The following is a 19,245-nucleotide window of genomic DNA, read 5'->3' on the forward strand; positions in this document are numbered from 1 at the left end:
AAATGTTAAAGAAAATAACTCTGAGAACTATTTTAAAAATTAAAAATAACACTTCAAAAAGGTGAAAATCATTTTAAAAACTAAAAACAACACTTAAAATGAGAAAAACCAAAAAATAAATAAATAAAATTAAAAGAACACTTGAAAATGCAAAACATACCCAAAAAATGAATTAAAAACTAAATAAAGGAACTAAAAAAGTGCTAAAAAGGAATGCTGCAAATCAGATAAAACGAAATTAAATATTCCTAATAAAAAGAGATCAAAAATCGAAAATGAGACTGATTTTCATTTTAAAATTTTAAAATAAATCCTGAAAAAATACTAAAAGAAACAAATAAGTATTCAAAAAGTTTCGAACACCTACAACCATACACCATAAATGGGGAAAAAGAGACAAAACTTGTTAAATATATAAAAGGCTGAAAATCTTTTTAAATGTTCGACACTAATTGGAGTAATTGCATTGAAGTAAACATTCATCACACAAATAAACAAATCCGGGCCAAGATAGTTACAAGAAGCATAAACAAGGAGATAGCACCTCTCAGTAAAGTCGTGATACAGCTCTGTAAAGTCCTCCCCCAACCGGTCTGATGGTTGACCAGTTACAATCTTATAGCTGCAAAGACTATTTGTTGCATTAGGAATTTAGGAGTCTGTAAAAATAATAAATTAACAGAATGTAAATTCATTTGACTACACATAAAGAACAGCACAAAAGAAGGGCGCAAAAGCTTGATTCTTACCTTATGAGCCAGATGGTGAAATGCATACAACAAGCACTCAATATATGTAAAGTTTATTTCTTCAGTCTTTCTCTGAACCATGTATTTCTGAGACAAAAATTAGATACTGCAAGTTTCAATGAGAATGTTAGTATCCCGATACGAAAATGAAGGTATAGCAACTGCATAGAAGAAAAACAGATATTATTGTCTCAAAAAAGACCTAAGATCTGTGAGTAAAGGCCAAGAATTAAGGGATTGCATTCTAAAGGTGCAAAAGAACATAAACTGCCCAATGAATTGGTAAAACCAAAAAATTGAAACACTAGATCACATCTAAAGCAAGGATCCCATATGCAAGTCCCATGAATAAGACTACTACTATAACTAATCTCGAAACGCAAGTTCCATGAATGCATTTTAGCAACAGGTACAGCATTGTGTAATTATTTGAAGAAGTTTGAAAACAGCAAAGTCAAATGATCACAGAAAATTGCCATTTCAACTCTGCCAAAGCACCAAACATGCAGATTCGCATAGGAGGAACAAGCAAATATGCAAGTCTCTTTCACATATTATGGCATTACCTTTAGAAGCTGAACAATGGGTGAAAGAAGCTGACGAGAATCTTGTGGGTTTGCATAGGGGGAACAATCTGCTACATCCTTCAGCAAGTCCAACTTTCGCTCTTCTCAAAGCTGAGTATATAAAAGTATTACTTGCATCTAATAGTTCCAAAATAATCCAAGATGAAGAAAAGAAAAAACGAAAATTGAATTATGAAATACACGAAGTTCTACAAGATGTATTGTAGTTGCTGAACAAGGCCTTGTGAAAGCCAATTTACATCATAAAATAACATTTCATCATTAAATAATTACCAGCACATAAACATCATAATATGTTTTATCTCCAAAATGGAAATTCATTAACCAGCTTTCATAAAACATTTCAAATAGCCAACTTGCAAACATAGTCCTTGCAATAGGAACACAGATTATATACCAGAGATAATTCACAATGCAGAAATAAAAAGAAAAATAAATGAAGTATCCCTAATTATCATATTATTATTATTATTAAAACAAAATGAGAAACATAGATTATGTCACTCAAGCAGTACCTTGTCAAAAACAGGAAAAAATTGCTTGTTCAGATAGTTAAGAAACTTGTTGCTTGATGCTCCCCTCTAAAAAAAATACATTAAGAGGTAACTGAATGCAGAAACAAATTGGAGACTGTCAAATATTCAAATGCTTAAGTGGTATTTACCTTGAAAAAGGGAATGGCCATACAGAGGCCAGATATGAACCGCATAATATGATCCGCATCAGAAACCTATTGGCAAGATAAAATTAAATAACATGCAATCAGTACACAAAATCAGACTATTCAACATTAAGAATTTCATAGCCAAGGCAAAATCAATGTGCACAATGTAGGTACCTATCCCACACCCAGTGGCAAAATTAGGGAAAGGAGGGGGAACCTGCCCCTCTAGCTTTTTGAAAAATCTAAAAATTTAGAAATACTCCATATCTACCAATGAAAATCATTTAAAAACTAAAAAGAATACTTGAAAACACTGAAAATCATTTAAAAAAAAAAAAAAAACTAAAAAGAACACTTAAAAACACTAAAAAAAATTATTTTAAAAACTTATAAGAATACATGAAAATTCTAAAAATCATTTTAAAATTAAAAAAGAACACTTAAAAACGCTAAAAATCATTTTTAAAATATCAAAGTGAAAAGAACCCAGAAATGAAGGAAAAACAAGATTAAGAAAGTAAATGTCAAAAAATAACTCTTAAAACAATTTTAAAAAACTAAAAAGAACACTTGAAAACGCTGAGAAACATTTAAAAAACTAAAAAGAATACTTCCAAATGCTGAAAACCATTTTAAAAACTAAAAAGAACACTTAAAAATGCAGAAAAACATTTTAAAAACTAAAACGCTGAAAATCTAAGATTACTACCATTAAGTTGTTAAGTAGTCACAGGAATGTTCACACTCGTAGACTATATTTTCAATAACGGACAATGGTTGTATACAGTAAACATCTAAGATTACTACCATTATTTCCATGATCCTACCACAGAGAAGTTCAAATTCATTAATCAAAAAGCATTAATGACACAAGGTGATTTACCTGTTAATATCTCATCGGCTTTACTGTTTAATTCTTCAAGCTCTTTCTTTTGCACCTCCCACATAGCCTTCAGTTCAACCTGATCAATTATACAAAGAGTAACATTATATACAAATATAATGTCAACTGGATTGAAGAAAACACTGCGCCCCTCTGGGAATGTAGAGTATAAATTAAAATAATCAAATATGATAAAATATTACCCCCAAGGGAGGTTGAGGGGATTACGATTTTGATGACCTTGCCGTCGACGGAGATGGAGTCGTATTTGAGAAGGTGAGAGGCCTGGTTGACACCGGGTCCGGTGTCGTTGATGGCAATGACATCAAGGGGAGAATCCTTCCTTCCATGCCAGCACCTCAAGAAGTTCCTTCCAATTCTTCCGAATCCATTAATGGCCCCTCCTTTGCTTCCCTTCTCTGCCCTCTTCTATAGCCGAGACAGAGCAATCGGAAATAGGAAAACCTAAATAAATAGCCGAGTAGCCGACCTTCGGCGCCGACTTAAAAATTTAATCCGTGGGAGATTTTGAAATTTAAAGCCGGAGAAGGAAGGGATCGAAGGAGATTTGAGATACTTTAGAGAGAGATGAGAGCGTACGGACAGATCATAGAGGGGGAGCATTATGCTTTGCAACCGACTGCATCTTGTAAGGTGCACACAAAATTGGATCAATAATTTATATATTATAGATCTATAATTTCATATATTATAAATTCATAATTTTTATACTGTAGATTTATAATTTCTATATTGTATAATTATCAAATTATGAACATATAGTTCAGTGATTTGTGAATACAAAGTTCAATAATTGAGAATATGAATATTGAAAATTATGAACATAAAATTTTGTAACTGTGAATATAGAATTCAATAATTATGAATCTATAGTATATAAATTATGAATCCAATTCCGTGTGCACCATGCATGGTGCACACGGTTGCACGACATAATTTGCCTCATAGAGAGAGAAGGGGCTTGTGGTCTGCCTGTCCGAACAAGGGTTAGGCTTTGGATATTTAGGCAAATTATATCGTGCACCACGGTGTATAATCGATTATGCACCGCGCATCAAAACGACGTCGTTTTATTTAATGAAAGAAAACGATATCCGTTTCTCGCTATTCTGTACCATTCCGCAAAAAGTAACTCTGTTATTCAGTTTCATTTTGTATACACTGCAGTTTTAGTTCAACACAACTACAGTTTCATTTCGATATAACTACAGTTTCATTCGATATTTATAAACTCAAATATGTGAAAATGTTATTTAATTTTATTTTATATACACTATAGTTTTATTAAACACAACTACATGATCATTTTGATATAATTACAGCTTCATTGTACAATATACACTCAAATATGTGAATGTTATTCAGTTTCATTTTATATATACTGCAGTTTCATTTCACCACAACTACAATATCATTTTGATATAACTGCAGTTTCATTTGATAATATAAAAATAATATGAGAGACAGTGTCTATTTAGGTATATTGTAGTGTCAGTTGGTAATTAACATACAAAAAAATACGCTATCCGTTAAAACTAACAGCGCGCCGTTTCTTTTTACTTAAAGAAGTGACATATAATGACTCGGATATTTATACGTGGGCCGATGGTTAATGAATTGGGCTTAGCACAGAAAGGTACATGGGTAATTAATTAGGAAAATTATACTGTGGACCGCGGTCCATAATGTATTGTAGTCCATGCATCAAAATGACGTCCTTTTGTTTAATGAAAAGAAACATCACCCGTTTTGCGCTGTTTCACGCCTTTCCGCAAAACATAACTCTGTTATTTAGTTTCATTTTGTATATACTGTAATTTCATTTCAACATAACTACAGTTTCATTTGATATTATACACTCAAATATGTGAAAATGTTATTTAGTTCATTTTATATACATTATAGTTTCATTAAAACACAACTAAATTATCATTTCAATATAACTACAGTTTCATTGCACAATATACACTAAAAAATGTGAAATGTTATTTAGTTTCATTTTATATACACTGCAGTTTCATTTCAACACAACTGCAGTATTATTCAGATATAACTGCAGTTTCGCTGGGGCAATATTCACTCAAATATGTGAAATTGTTATTCAATTTCATTTTGTATACACTGTAGTTTCATTTCAACATAACTACAGTTTCATTTCAATTCAATTGCAGTTTCATTTGATAATATAAAAATAATACGTGAGGCAGTGTTAGTTTAGATACACTGTAATTTCAGTTGGTAATTAACACACCAAAAAATATGCACTCCGTTAACTGTAACGGCGCATTGTTTCTTTACTTAAAGAAACGACGTCGTTTTTGAACCGCGGTCCACACTATAATTGCTGAATTAATTAGGCCATTTTTAAATTATACTCCCCCGTCTCATTTTATGTGTCTGGTTCGATTAAGGAGGCTTGACTGGAGTTATTTTATCAATTTTTCATAATGTTAAGTTTAGTATTAGTATACAAAATTTATATATTTAGAAACTACACTAAAAGAACTATTAAACACAAAAAAAAAAATCAAATTTAAAAATAATTAAAAAATACTAAAGAATATAAACAAAGAAGAAAGAGTTGGTTTGACCAATGAATAGTAAAAATTTTCAAATATTCTTTTTAGCTTTAAAAATAATTTTCAAGAGTGCTCTTTAGTTTAGAAATGATTTCCAAGTGTGCTCTTTAGTTTAAAAATAGTTTTCAAGTGTGTTCTTTAGTTTTAAAAATGATTTTCAAGTGTGTTCTTTAATTTTAAAAAAGATTTTTAAGTGTTTTTTTTAATTTTATTTTTTAGTTTTAAAATAATTTTCAAGTGTGTTCATTAGTTTTAAAAATGATTTTCAAGTGTGTTCTTTAGTTTTAAAAATGATTTCAAGTGTGCTCTTTAGTTTAAAAATGATTGTCAAGTGTGTTTTTTAGTTTTAAAAATGATTTTCAAGTGTGCTCTTTAGTTTAAAAATGATTGTCAAGTGTGTTCTTTAGTTTAAAAAATTATTTTCAAGAGTGCTCTTTAGTTTTAAAAATGATTTTCAAGTGTGTCCTTTAGTTTTAAAAATGATTTTCAAGTGTGCTCTTTAGTTTAAAAATGATTTTCAAGTGTGCTCTTTAGTTTAAAAATGATTTTCAAGAGTGCTCAAAATGATTTTTAAGTGTGTTTTTTAGTTTTAAAAATGGTTTTCAAGTGTGCTCTTTAGTTTAAAAAATTATTTTCAAAAGTTCTCTTTAGTTTAAAAATGATTTTCAAGTGTTTTTTAATTTTAAAAATAATTTTCAAGTGTTCTTTATTTTTAAAAATGATTTTCAATGTTCTCTATTTTAAAAATGATTTTAACATTTTCAAGTGTTGTCTTTAGTTTTTAAAATGATTTTCAAGTGTGCTCTTTAGTTTAATAATGGTATGACTTATGAGAAGACTGTATCCCGTCTTAAAAATCGCATTTAAAAAAAAAAAAAAAACTTCATCGAAGTTTGATAGGACACTTGTCATAGTAGCAAATGTCATGCGCTACTCAATATTTAATTTTTCTCCATAAAGCAAGTAATATTCACTGACTTGTATATTATATTCTTCTAAAATTTTTCTATTATACTTTTCTTGGATTGATAGTGATAACTTTTTATCGACTAAGTTAAAGTCATCAAATATTTTTTTCATTTTTTCCACATTTATCATCAGTATGTAGTTTTGTGTTGAGCAGATCTTCACGCATGTATGACTTATATTTATTCCACAAGTTGTGGGGATTTGAGATATATCACAAAAAAATTAGAAGATTTGCAAATAATCTCCTACCTTGATGGCATTTGGTAGATTTAATTTTTTTTGTTATAGTGTTAAATGTAGTATTTGGCAAAAATTTTACAAAAATTAGCAAAACATCATATGAGGTTTTACAAAATTGCCTCATTTGAGGTTCTATGAAGTTGTATAGTGTGTTGTATGTGTTTTCTTTTAGGTATTATAATGTGTGTGTGTGTTTTGGGTATTATAATATCATTGAAGTGTGATTTATATGCTTGGTTTTATGTCTTGTTGTTTTTTTATACAAATTTTAGAATTTTAACAAGTTTGTAACGATTCAAACAGATTGTTTGCAGCTGAGAAATGCGATACGGCAGAATACAACTATCATAATGTCCTATGTTGGAGTAGTAGTTGACCAGTGTAGGACTTTAGCTTCGTCTTTTAATTATGTCTTGTTTAATCATGTTTCTAGGCAGATTAATGCGCATGCGCACACGTTAGCTTCGTTAGCTTTTATTCAGGATCAAGCTATGTATTAGGATTCTATCCCTCCAGACTGCATTGCAGCTTTGATTCATTAATACAATCATTCATTGGTTGGCTTTCAAAAAACAAGTTTGTAAAATCTCATTAAGATTTAGGGTTTCCAATTGTTGTGAAGAAAAGTTCAAATTCTCTTTTCTTGTTGTCCAATGCATACATTTATACAAATGCATGATGCAATAGACAAATGATTTACAGAGTGCGAATAAAGACATGAAAATGCCTACTAATAAAGAAGTTACTTTTTTCTTGCTCATAAATACGGAGAATCTTGATTATTTAATTAAACATATAAAATAGAGAAACAACTTATTTATGAATTTCGCAGCTTGGAAGTGGACGAATTTGAGATTTTAGAGCTTGGGGAAGAAAAAGACCTTTGATTGTAGGTATAAGAAGAAAAGAATGACGGTTGCACAATGAGTTTCAACATAAGAAGGGGATTATAATATGAAATTCTTATTTTACCCATCTATTATTAAATTGTTTTGAAGTTTTCCGTTAGCTGCAAACAAAATATTAACGCTATAGACCAAACTCGCCACTTTATTCGTAATTAAGAACTAAACTCGGATACGATCATAACTTAGGGACTGAATCGGAACTTAATTATAACTCATGGACTAAAGATACAATTTTCCCTAAAGAAAATAAGGGTACAATTAAATATATTAAGTAGCATGTGATGTATGAGGTCCGGAAAAACATTACAAATACTATATAGAAGTAATAGAACATTGTAATCAATAAGCTTCTCGTCAATTATATACTAATAATTTAAAAGATTAAAATGTAATTCATTTAGTAACAAATATACTTTTATTACATTTCATACATATAATATTGATTTTTTTTATTTAAAAATTGAATTTGAAAGAAAAAGAACAAATAAGCAAAGAAATGAAATCCTCTCTTGCTTTAGGGTTCTCTCTAGGTTTTGCTTGCGCCGCTCAGTCATTCACATGACCACCGCTTTTGCGAAGCAAGCAGAGGTGGTGTTTGATTTCTTCTCTACTCCTCTCTTTCGTCGCCAATTACCCCCTCTTTAGCCATCTCCATCTAGACGGTCCGCCTTCATCGTTTGCTCTTTCAGTTTTCACCTTGCTCCGCTACTAATCGCTTCTCCCTCCTTTTGGTACTATTACTTCCCTTTGTTTTAGTTTTGATTTTAATTTTGGCTTATAATTTTCTATGTTTCCCAATTGTTTTTCTTTGCTTTGTTTTTGAATTTTTAATGTTGCCAGCAGATCTTGCCAGCAGATCTAAGTATTTCTCTATTTCTCTTTGTTTTGTTTGCTGAATTTTAATTTTACTAGTTTTTGTATATTTCTCTTTACTGTTTTGGTTTAATTGATGAGTAACTCATAAGTTTGTTTGCTGAATTTTAATTTTACTAGTTTTTGTATATTTCTCTTTACTGTTTTGGTTTAATTGATGAGTAACTCATAAGTGTGAAACGATAAAATTGGTCATGACATATGTGAATGTCATCTTAAACAACGATAACGACAATAAAAAAGAGACTGCTCTAAACTATGACATACAGTTCAGCCCGATTAAGATATTCTCAATGAAAAGAAGAATGAAAATAGATACCTAGTTTGTATGCAAGACCTTTCAACCATCGGTTTTGAATACGTTTAACCATATCATTAATGATATCAAAGAAGTCTTAAATTCCTCCAATTCTAATGAATTTAGCTTCAAATATGTAAAATAATCTACGAAACAAGTTTGCTGCAACATTACTAAAAGAATTATTTCTATATCTGACTGTAAAGAATATTTTTCATTCCATTGATCTTCATTGTTTCTATGTCTGTAAGGAATGTTTATTTGTTCATTCCATTGATCATCATTGTAAATATTTCAATCTATAATTAATAAATTAACTTCTTTAAGGTCACTTTAACCAGAGAGTAGCCTGACATCCTATTACTATTCAAATTCAGAATACTGTAAACTGAAGTCAACTCCTTTGACCGAAAGATGAGTAAACTCGGCATACAATCCATCAAAGTCTGCTCTTAACCGGCCTGCGTTAGATTAGAATAATGCGAAGAAGGGTATTATAGCACATGGAAAAGAAGACAAATAAATCCCTTTCTCCAATCAGGGACCACGTCAGTCAATTGATTAATCAAAGTTCAAAATTGGATTGCTATCTGTATGGATTGAAGAAAGGGATAAGAAGAAGGATCATGAAAACAATGTAACAATGAAATTTCAATCCATTAACTAAATAATTCCTTCTCTTTTAAATAATCCCATACCGGTAACCAAATTACCCAGCTAAACTCCTACTGCCTACTGTTTCTGATGCCTCAACCACACTTGACTCTCGACATCAATTCGAAGGGAAGACTCACTCAGGCTGTGTTTATGCCTTGGGACTGCAAAGGTTCTTGGTGTCCTTGTCCTTGGTATACCATTCCGGTAAAATTTTTGTAGCATGGGGATATAGATCCTTGTACGCATTCTTGATGGTCCCCTCTGCAACTGTAGTTGCAAGTGAAATATCTGCACACACACTTTCTTTAATCAACAAAATACCATCTTAATCACAGCAAGCTTAACTACCAACTCCATCCAATTCTTGGCATTATTGACCTCAAAAGGTAAGATCAACAACTCACTTAGAATTTGAGATTTGAACGTAAATTATACCATAGAGAAAAAGAACAGTAGAGGGTACTTGATTGCTAATGTTAATCTACCAGACAACCACTTTATCTTGTTTTGGTAAGGGTTTGGTTGGGGTGTAAAAAACCTAATATGCTCTTCTTAGTTCTACAATATGCAATAACAAATTGGAAAACATGTGCTCAAACCTCTCAATGGTTTCTTTGAATCAGAAAGCTGTGTTATCATGTATATAATTGCAGCTGCAATAGATATAGGGCTTCTCCTGCAGAGGAAAAAGGATCAACATTAAGTGAATGGAAAATATGAATGGTATAAGCCTATAACTAGATAGCAACGAGTGATTGGAATTTGGAACGAACTCTTGTTTTCCTAAATATCGATTTCATTCTCATCCACATATAGTGCGGAATTTTGTCAACATACAAACAATGACATTTCAATCTTTTGTACAGTCCCCATACTAGATAGAAGTTGACTAGGGAATAAAACTCACTAACTCAGAGATCTTTAAATAATGGAATTCATCATAATGAGGTGCAAAAAAATCTTAAAGTACCTAATGTCAAACTCCTCTGACTTCTGGACAGTCTCTTGAACAGCTTTAACTTCTTCATTGCTCATACCAAGATTAGAACAAAAACGTCGCTGAAGAATAAAGGACAAAACATGAATTGCACTAATATTGAAAGAATAGTTTATTATTAAAATAACAAAACAGTGCAGAGAAAACATAAACAATTCAGCACTTCCATCAAAAGACTAATTAAATGAGATTGTTTTGAGTCATAGCATTCATTAATACCCACCAGATAGTCCCCTGCATGTATGGTTCCCATCTCCATTGACTCCCCCATTTCAACCTTCAATTGTTTCACAATGAATTCTTTTGCTCGACCAATTTCCTTCTTTGTGGCTCCATTGGCAATCGAGCAAATTTCTAATAAAATTCAGACATTTTGTCAACTTCATAAGCAGTAAGAGTACACCAATAAAAAAGCAACATGCCCAAGTAAAATCTCAGCCGCACCTTTTACTGTGCGAGGTTTGCCTTCTTGTCGACAGGCAATATAAATGCAAGCAGCCACCAAAGCATCCAGATTTCTTCCCCTTGTACACTTCTGGTCTTCCAACCTTTTATAAATCTCACTTGCACGATCCTGCAATTCATAAGTACAAGATGAGATACAATGTTCTTGGCTATTTTGAAGCACCGCATTTGCTCATAAACCCATTTACGAAGTGTTGCAAAAATCCCGTTTCGGCACCGATTAATCGGCGCCTAGGCGCTAAGCGCTGGCCGGCCGCCTAGCGTATCACCGTAAACGGTGGTCTAGGCAACTGGCCTGCTAGGCTGCCTAAGCGCCGCCTAGTCAACCAATTAGCTATTGTTCTCTTCTTTTTTAAATGAGTTATTTCACACAAAATAAGTGACATTGTTTTGAGCAAAATAACCCTAAATTGTTCAAACTCAAGATATTTTTTTGGTTAATATTTAATATTTTAGTATTAACTATTAAAGCACTAGTTTATAATTATCTAAAAAAATTTAAAAAAATTAAACAAATTTTTTAAAAATAAAATAAAAAATACACGGGCGCCGGGTGATCGCCGTCTAGGCGCTCGAGCGCCTAGCAATTTTTTCAACACGTTTATTAGACATCAAAGTTAAAGTGCGGATAAGTACTACTATATTCAACTATGGAGTAAAAATATATTGGCAGATTTATGGTAATATAAATAATACAAATCACTCCCTCAAAATCAGGTGCAACAAATCAAACCATCCCTTGCCAAGTCAGGATTAGTTATAGGATGCCCTTTATGTACAGACAAAATTTCCTCAGGTAAGAAATCATCATGTTCTAAAATTGTAAGCAGAACTCAACGTAAACCACAGAACACGGCAACTGAAATTGAATAAGCAGCACTTGTGGATAAGCATTTTTAAATTACCTTTATAGTAGCAACAAGGCTCAACCTGGAAAGAACAAGAAGGTTAGTTCAATTATATGATCACAAATCTATTTTTTTTAAAAAAAAAAAGTAAAAAAAAATTGAACCAATTTAGGGCAAATTCTGATATTTTATAACCACAGCCCGTAGATGGACTTAGATTGACTAAGATGGACTAAGATGATTCGGGAACCGTCAAGTATCGAAGAGCCATATTTCAATTTGGCCTGATTACCAATTTAATTAGCAACATTTATCATCAGTTAATCTCTGAACTACTCTTTTGATCTCATTGCCGATTTTCTCAATTAAAACCTTCGAAGAAATTATATAAAATAATACATGTATTTCAGAGACCGACCTATCAGCCATGTTAGCTATGGCTTTGAAAGCCATAACGAGTGCTCGGTCAGGATCACCGCCCCGATTCTGCAAGCGGGCCACAGAAGCGTCGCCATTAGAATTTGGGCCCTTGGAAATGACGGTGGAGAGGCCAACATCGCCGAGCAAGGGGTTAACGGGTCCTCCAACACGGTTCGGGTCGTGATCACCAGAATCATCTGCAAACGTACGCCACTCAGATGTCTCGTCGATGGAGCGGGATTCAAGCACGAGCCCGCACTCGGAGCAGACGGTGTCCCCGGCGGCGTGGTCGAACACCACCTCCGTGTTTTTCTTGCAGTCCGAACAGTAGGAGTCAGCCATAAGATCAGATCCGATTGAATTCCCAAACTGAAAAACCCTAGAACGCAGCAATCGGTGCTCGGTGCTTTATTTATATATATATATATATATCGAGAAACAAGTATATGTATATATTTATGTTGAGTAGAGTCTAGAGAGAGACAGAAGGGGGAAGAAGGTTTTTGTTGTTTTTGATCTTCTCTCCCTCTCTCTCTCTCTCTCTCTCTCTTCTCTCTCTCTCTTTCTTACCAAGCTGTCTTTGGTAATTGGTATGGGAGAGAAGAAGTAAACTGGCAGAAGCGGCGTCAAGGGTCTATATATAGACAAAAAAGCTAAGACTCCAGTCGGTAACCGGTGCCATGTGGGCCCAACCGCTCTCTATTTTCGGTTTTTTGTTTTTATCTGTACAAGATATATATTTATTAGGGTGCGTTTGGTTTACAAATCATATTACCTTCCTTCGAGAATATAAAATTCCTGAGAGTGTGTTTAAAATGTGTTTGTTAATATTAGAGGTACGCAATAATGATATGTTTGGTTAAATGTTAAAATCTTTTATACAAAATAATTATGTTACTTTAGTATAATAATAATAATAATAATAATAACAACAATATATATAATGATTTTAAAATTTATTTAAATAAATATTAAAAATACAATACAAAAGTGGGCCTAAATAGTAGTGATGAATGATATTTTTTAAATAGAGGCGGTGTAAAAAATTTAAATTACAAGAGAATTTTAAATAACTTTAAAAAAAATTTTAAAAATCACATTCCTTCATGACAATAGAAATAGCTTATGTGGAGATATAAGACATTCCTTTAAAATCCCAAATAGCCTAAACCAAACACATGTTAATGGAATTCTAATGTCATATATTCCTTGGTAATTTGAGATAACATGAACCAAGCACCCCTTAAGTTATACAATATTATTTAAAAAAAAAAAAAAAGTGACCTTTAAAACATACTATTTTCATATTTAATTCAAGATATACTATTATTTATAGAGAATGTAACAATGTATCATTTCACGTGATATACAAGTTTGCACTTATGCCTTCAACATTAGATCTTGAACGGATTGTTCCTCACTTAGAAAGTCATATGTTTTTTTAAAACTCTTAAGTATATTTACTTATTTTGACATTTTAGTTCTAAATTATTATTATTATTATTATTATTATTATTATTATTATTATTATTATATATGACGAATCAGAGACCACATGCCCAAGAGAGAACTGAGAACAAATCGCAACCGTTCACGTGTCCAAATCTAACGAATTAGAAACACTATTTTAAAAAAAAAAACATGGTGACATTTTTATAAATAATTAATTATTTTGTATAATAGATAACCTTTAACCAAACATGTAAATATTACATACCTCTAATATAAACTAAACACATTTTCAATAGATACTACAATGTAACAGAGTCAGTAGCATTCAAAAAAAAAAAAAAAAAAAAAACACATTTTGAACACAGTCTCATCAATCTTACATTATCTAAGGTAATGAGATATGTGAACCAAACGCATCCTAATAAATATATATTTTGTAAAGAGTAAAAAAATAAAAATGAAAATAGAGAGCTGTGGGGCTCGCATGGCACCGACTACCGACTTGGTTAATACATTGAAGTGCCCACAGAAGCAGACAAGCCGTTACAATCATCCTATATTTGCGCGCTAACAAACATTAATCATGAAGAAATCATCTATGGGCACACGTGTCACCGACTACCGACTTGGTTATTATTAGCCCCCTTGTAAAAATTAGATTCCATCTTTACTTATAAGTATCATGCTAGTGTACTAATTAAGTTAGGGACCGACACTCTACTGATTGGATAATATAACGTTTTTAGTTTAACCCAACCGCCTAATGATTATATATTTATCGTCTTTACTCATGTAGTCATGTGTGGTCAAACCAAAAACGTTATATTATCCAATCAGTAGATGATTTTCTCATGATTAATGTTTGTTAGCGCGAATATAAGATGATTGTAACGGTTTGTCTGCTTCTGTGGGCACTTCAAAGGTATTAACCAAGTCGTTAGCCGGTGCCATGCGGACCCCACAACTCTCTATTTTTGTTTTTATTTGATTCTTATTATTATTTTTACTTTGTACAAAATATATATTTATTAGGATGCGTTTGGTTCACATATCACATTACCTTAGAGATCAAATGTAAGATTGATGAGAGTGTTTTCAAAATGTGTTTAGTTTATATGAGAGGTGTTTAGTTAATGATTATCTATTATACAAAATAATTATTTTAATTTAATATCCCGATAGATTTAATAATAACAAAAAGTGCGCACATGCACACGTGCGCGCACGCGCGCGCACACGCACACACACACAATGACACAAGGCGATGATTGAAAGTTCATTTTATAATTATTGTCAACTTGAAAGTTCACACACACACACACACACACGCACACGTATATATATAAGGCGAGGAATGAACTCAACCATCCATCAGGATTCATCAATAGTTGAATATTTTAGTTAAAAAAAATACAGAGTCAATTTTATAATTATTGAAAAATATTAAGAGTAGGGTTCATTTTATAATCATTGTAAACTTGAGAATTAGTAATAGTACGTAACTAGTAAGATTTTAGCGTTTGATTTATCAAAATGGAGGGCGTGGATGCGTCCACGTGTTCTCATCTGAACCTATACATATATATAATGATTTTAAAATTTATTTAAATAAATATTTAAAATATAAATAAAAATAAATACAATAAAATTGATAAATCTCTTTTTATTCAATGATTACCATGAATCGGTTGGCCTTACACCGTGTTAAAAGAATGAATTTATTTATTAATCAAATACAATTCATATATTGTCACCTTACATAGCAAAAAAAAATTGTCATTGTCTAGTTATTACAAATCATGTTCTAGTCTTATAGTATACTTGTAGTGTTCTTACATTAATCCACTTATTATTACTACGTCTTTTGTACTGTTTTATCCTTATATTTTATGCGGAATTAGTTGATTCATGTAGCATATTCCGAGTCAATTAGTTCTATCACTTTGTAATAAAATTGTTGTAATAAGTGTAATATATGCTTGGATGTTCCAATCCGGCCGGGCTGCAGTTGGTCGGAAGCACTTCTAACGTAACATCAAATCGACTTGATTGGGATGATCACATTCTTGATAACAAATCTCACCCTAATTGTATAAATAACCTTTTTTACTTAAATTATTGGACCTACACATGGAGTAATTAATGTCTAGTAGTAAATACAATATTTGGTTGAGTCATAAACCTTGCCTACAAAAGGCAAAATTTCTTCACCCCCATATCCCAACCAAAAAGAATATTAAATAAATCATGTTGACTTACCAGCCATTAGGTGGAGTCATAAATCTAGTCACCTCTACCCGACAGAACATCCGGGAGTATGTATATAAATCATGATAATTCATCATGGTAACTCAACTGCACCATAGAGGCTAAACTTTTGCTTTCCTCCTCACTTTGAGAGGCTACTCCCACACTGCCGTTGCAAAGACTCGATCCTTGGTCATTCTTCCCAAACTTTATCCTTATGACCCCCTAGGTAGTATTAAGTAATCATGTTCATATATTAGGTTAACAAATTAAAAGACAAATGTCACTAGGAGGAGTATATATAAAGTATAAACAATGTTAAAGAAAGCTGCACACTTAGATGATTCATGAGTATGTAGCTAAAGTATAAAAGTATGAGGTTAGTAAGTGATTCATGAGGATGTAGCAACTAAGAAAGTTAAAAAATGGAGCAAATGACAATGATGCACGTAAACTTAGCTTTCGTATTGTTAACACTGTTAGTCTCTATTTTAACAAAACATCCATAGTTTTAGTAGATGGTTTTAGTTTCTAAAATTTTAATTATTATTGACTCTATTACAATCAATGTTACAAAAATCTCGTCGAGATACCGATTAATCGGCGCCTCTAGGCCGTTTAGGCATCCGCCTAGCGCCTAACTAGGCCGAATTCGACTGAGTAAACTCGTCCATTTCGATCGAGTTAGCCGAGTTAACCTGGCCGACTCGGCCTTGCTAATTTTTTTCATGTATATGACATATATATGTGTGTGTGTGCACTATTTTTCTTTTTTTTTTTTAGTTAGCCGCCTAGGTGCTAGGCGCTACTCTACCGCCCGCCTAGCGCCTAGCGCCTATTGCAAGCATGATTACAATGCAGTATATGTCCATAACTACTTTTTCAATCTACTGAAGTACAAAGAGTTAATATCGCCTTCACTAAAGCGAAAAAGTCTTGAACCCAGTCACAACCTCCCATATGAAAAAGATTAGAATAACTAATTAACCTTATTAATTTTTGGATATCTTTGTATTATCATCTTTGAATAGATATTATATTATTTATTTTATATTTGTAATAATTATATAAAAGAGGGTTTTAGTATTAAAAAAATATAAAAGAGGGTTTCAATTAAATTATTTTACAAAATTTTATTGAAAGTTATAATAACCGTTATAAAAGAGGGTTTCAATTAAAGTGTTCAATGAACTAGCTAGTGAATATAAGATGATTTAATTAATACGGAATATGCAATATGTTTAATTTATATGATCAAAAATTCCATTTTGTTTACAATAAGATATTTAAAATTTGTTACAAATTTATAAATTACAATTGCATCGTTACAAGCAAATCATAGAGACATATGTTTTTGTGATCCATGAGGCGTGGATGATATAACGTGTACCTCTTCTCTATTAACTAGAGGTCTCAAATTCGAGCTTTGGGAATCCTTAAAAACTCTACCCGACACGAACAAAATTAGACTTGATATGCAGACTTGTCTCTAGTTGACTAATTTATTGAAATGAAATATATACATTAGTAAGTACAGAGTAGTTATGTATTTAATACTTCAGAGATTAGGAGAATAGGTAGGCTAGAATTTTATTGAGAACATATTTTCTCAATGTGCATTAAAATGTATTACATTTTAACTAAAAAAAATATTACTCTTATATGAAATAGTAATTTAAATGATCAACTATTGACATGAGCAATATGGACCTTTTAGTTATCGCAGAATGACGATTTTTGTCTCTCTTTTTGCTATGTGACAATTTTTAAAGGTTTGATTCATCAATTTGTTAATGGAGACTTTTAATAGTTTGAAATTATAAATCATAGACTAACATGCTCCATACGTGCAATGTAAAAGGTTATAAGTTTAATGTTTCCCTTGGTAAGAGATCAAAATTAATTGCCACCTTATGACAAATTAAGTGTTCATATACAGTTTAGAAATTATGAATCTACAGTACATAAATTATGAATCTACAGTACAGATATTATGAATCTGCAGTATAGAAATTATGAATCTACTGTATTTAAATTATGAATCTACAGTTTAGAAATTATGAATCTACAGTATAGATTTTATGAATCTACAGTATAGAAATTATGAATCTACAGTATAGAAATAATGAATCTATAATATAGAAATTATGAATCTATAGTACAGAAATTATGAATTAAAATCGTGTGCATCTTATATGGTGCAAACGGTTGCACAGCATAACGTTCCGTAAAAAAAAACAACAACCTTTTTATAAGAGCACTTGAACATACACATACTCACTTTGTTTAATTTTTATTGAAAAGTTGGCATTTTCAATTTCAAAGTTACACACATGGTAGTATAAAATCCATTTTTATTTGTAATGTTTAATATCTTGGCATCAAATTAAATTTTTTTGAATGTTACTGACTCTATTATCAAATTAATTTTTCTTTATTTATTTTTTTTATTTTAGTATTTATTATAAATCTAAATTTTTTGTTTCTATTTAATAGGGGTTTTAATGTAATTAGAAACATACAAAGTATTTTTTTTTTTAAAAAGTAAATTAATTCATATAAAATATTAAATTGTAAATAATATAAATCATTTTTAAATATCATATCTGACATATAAAATGATACAAGCAAATGCATATACTTTAACACAAATATGAAACCAAAGGAAAATAATCTTTCCTTTCAAAAAAAAAAAAAAAAAAAAAAAAAGGAAAATAATCTTAATATCTTCGATTGATACCTAATACGGAAACACTTTAAATCCAAATTATTAACAAATTAATGGAAAAAGTATAAACCTTAATTTGGCAAGGTTTTTTTTTTTTTTATAGTAGAAGTTATCTACGAAAATTTGAAAATAATTTATTAATAACAAAAAAAAAAAAACATGTTTATTGTTCTAAAGGAAAAAAATCCTTATTGCATTTAATCTTGGACTATTTCTCGCACTTTTTAGAATGGAATGAAGTAAGCTGGCCAAAACCTTTGGTAGGACGGAGAAGGTTATGCAAATAACCAAAAAAAAATGTGTTAAATTAGAGCTGAAGCCTTTTTTTTTTTTTTTTTTTTCTCTCTTAGTTAAATAATCAAATCTAGCGTATAAAATGAGACAAACAAATATATACTTTAACACAAACATGAAACAAAAGCAAAATAATCATAGTATATTCTATTGATAAGTGATAACCCAACACGGAAACATTTTAAAACCAAATTGTGAAAACTCATGAAGTTGCACTATATATAGTAAATTATTAACTACCAAATACTATACCATATTTTGTAAGGTACAAATGTTATATATACAATAAGTCGTAAAAGTTTAATATAATCAATAGCATATATATACGACCAAGAAAGGAAGATGTCTTTTATTTATATGATTTTG

At 31.1% G+C, this 19,245-nt stretch overlaps 1 protein-coding gene and 1 long non-coding RNA gene across 2 annotated transcripts; both read right to left on the reverse strand.

The window, feature by feature from the left end:
* Positions 1-755: 755 nt before the first annotated feature.
* Positions 756-2,267, reverse strand: LOC109162027. Its single transcript, XR_002050996.1, has 5 exons — positions 2,175-2,267; positions 2,001-2,066; positions 1,852-1,917; positions 1,316-1,426; positions 756-836 (listed from the first exon to the last, which is right to left on the reverse strand). It is a non-coding gene; the product is annotated as an uncharacterized LOC109162027 (long non-coding RNA).
* Positions 2,268-9,281: 7,014 nt separating this feature from the next.
* LOC109162023 (transcription initiation factor IIB-2-like) lies at positions 9,282-12,765 on the reverse strand. Its single transcript, XM_019310665.1, has 7 exons — positions 12,157-12,765; positions 11,796-11,820; positions 10,870-10,999; positions 10,649-10,779; positions 10,399-10,487; positions 10,028-10,104; positions 9,282-9,716 (listed from the first exon to the last, which is right to left on the reverse strand). Exons 1-7 carry the CDS (start codon positions 12,498-12,500, stop codon positions 9,577-9,579), a joined length of 936 nt encoding a protein of 311 aa, XP_019166210.1. The 5' UTR covers positions 12,501-12,765; the 3' UTR covers positions 9,282-9,576.
* Between the last annotated feature and the right edge of the window lie 6,480 nt (positions 12,766-19,245).

Source organism: Ipomoea nil, unplaced genomic scaffold, assembly GCF_001879475.1.
Source record: "Ipomoea nil cultivar Tokyo-kokei standard unplaced genomic scaffold, Asagao_1.1 scaffold2926, whole genome shotgun sequence".
In the NCBI taxonomy this organism is placed as follows: domain Eukaryota; kingdom Viridiplantae; phylum Streptophyta; class Magnoliopsida; order Solanales; family Convolvulaceae; genus Ipomoea; species Ipomoea nil.

Bases quoted from the DNA above. Each gene is read 5' to 3' on its own strand.
- LOC109162023 (XM_019310665.1), bottom strand. From the start codon at position 12,500: ATGGCTGACTCCTACTGTTCGGACTGCAAGAAAAACACGGAGGTGGTG. The intron at 11,821-12,156 runs GTCGGTCTCTGA...TGTTCTTTCCAG, and splicing joins ATAGCTAACATGGCTGATAG to GTTGAGCCTTGTTGCTACTA. The intron at 9,717-10,027 runs GTTTGAGCACAT...GTGTGTGTGCAG, and splicing joins TTCAAAGAAACCATTGAGAG to ATATTTCACTTGCAACTACA.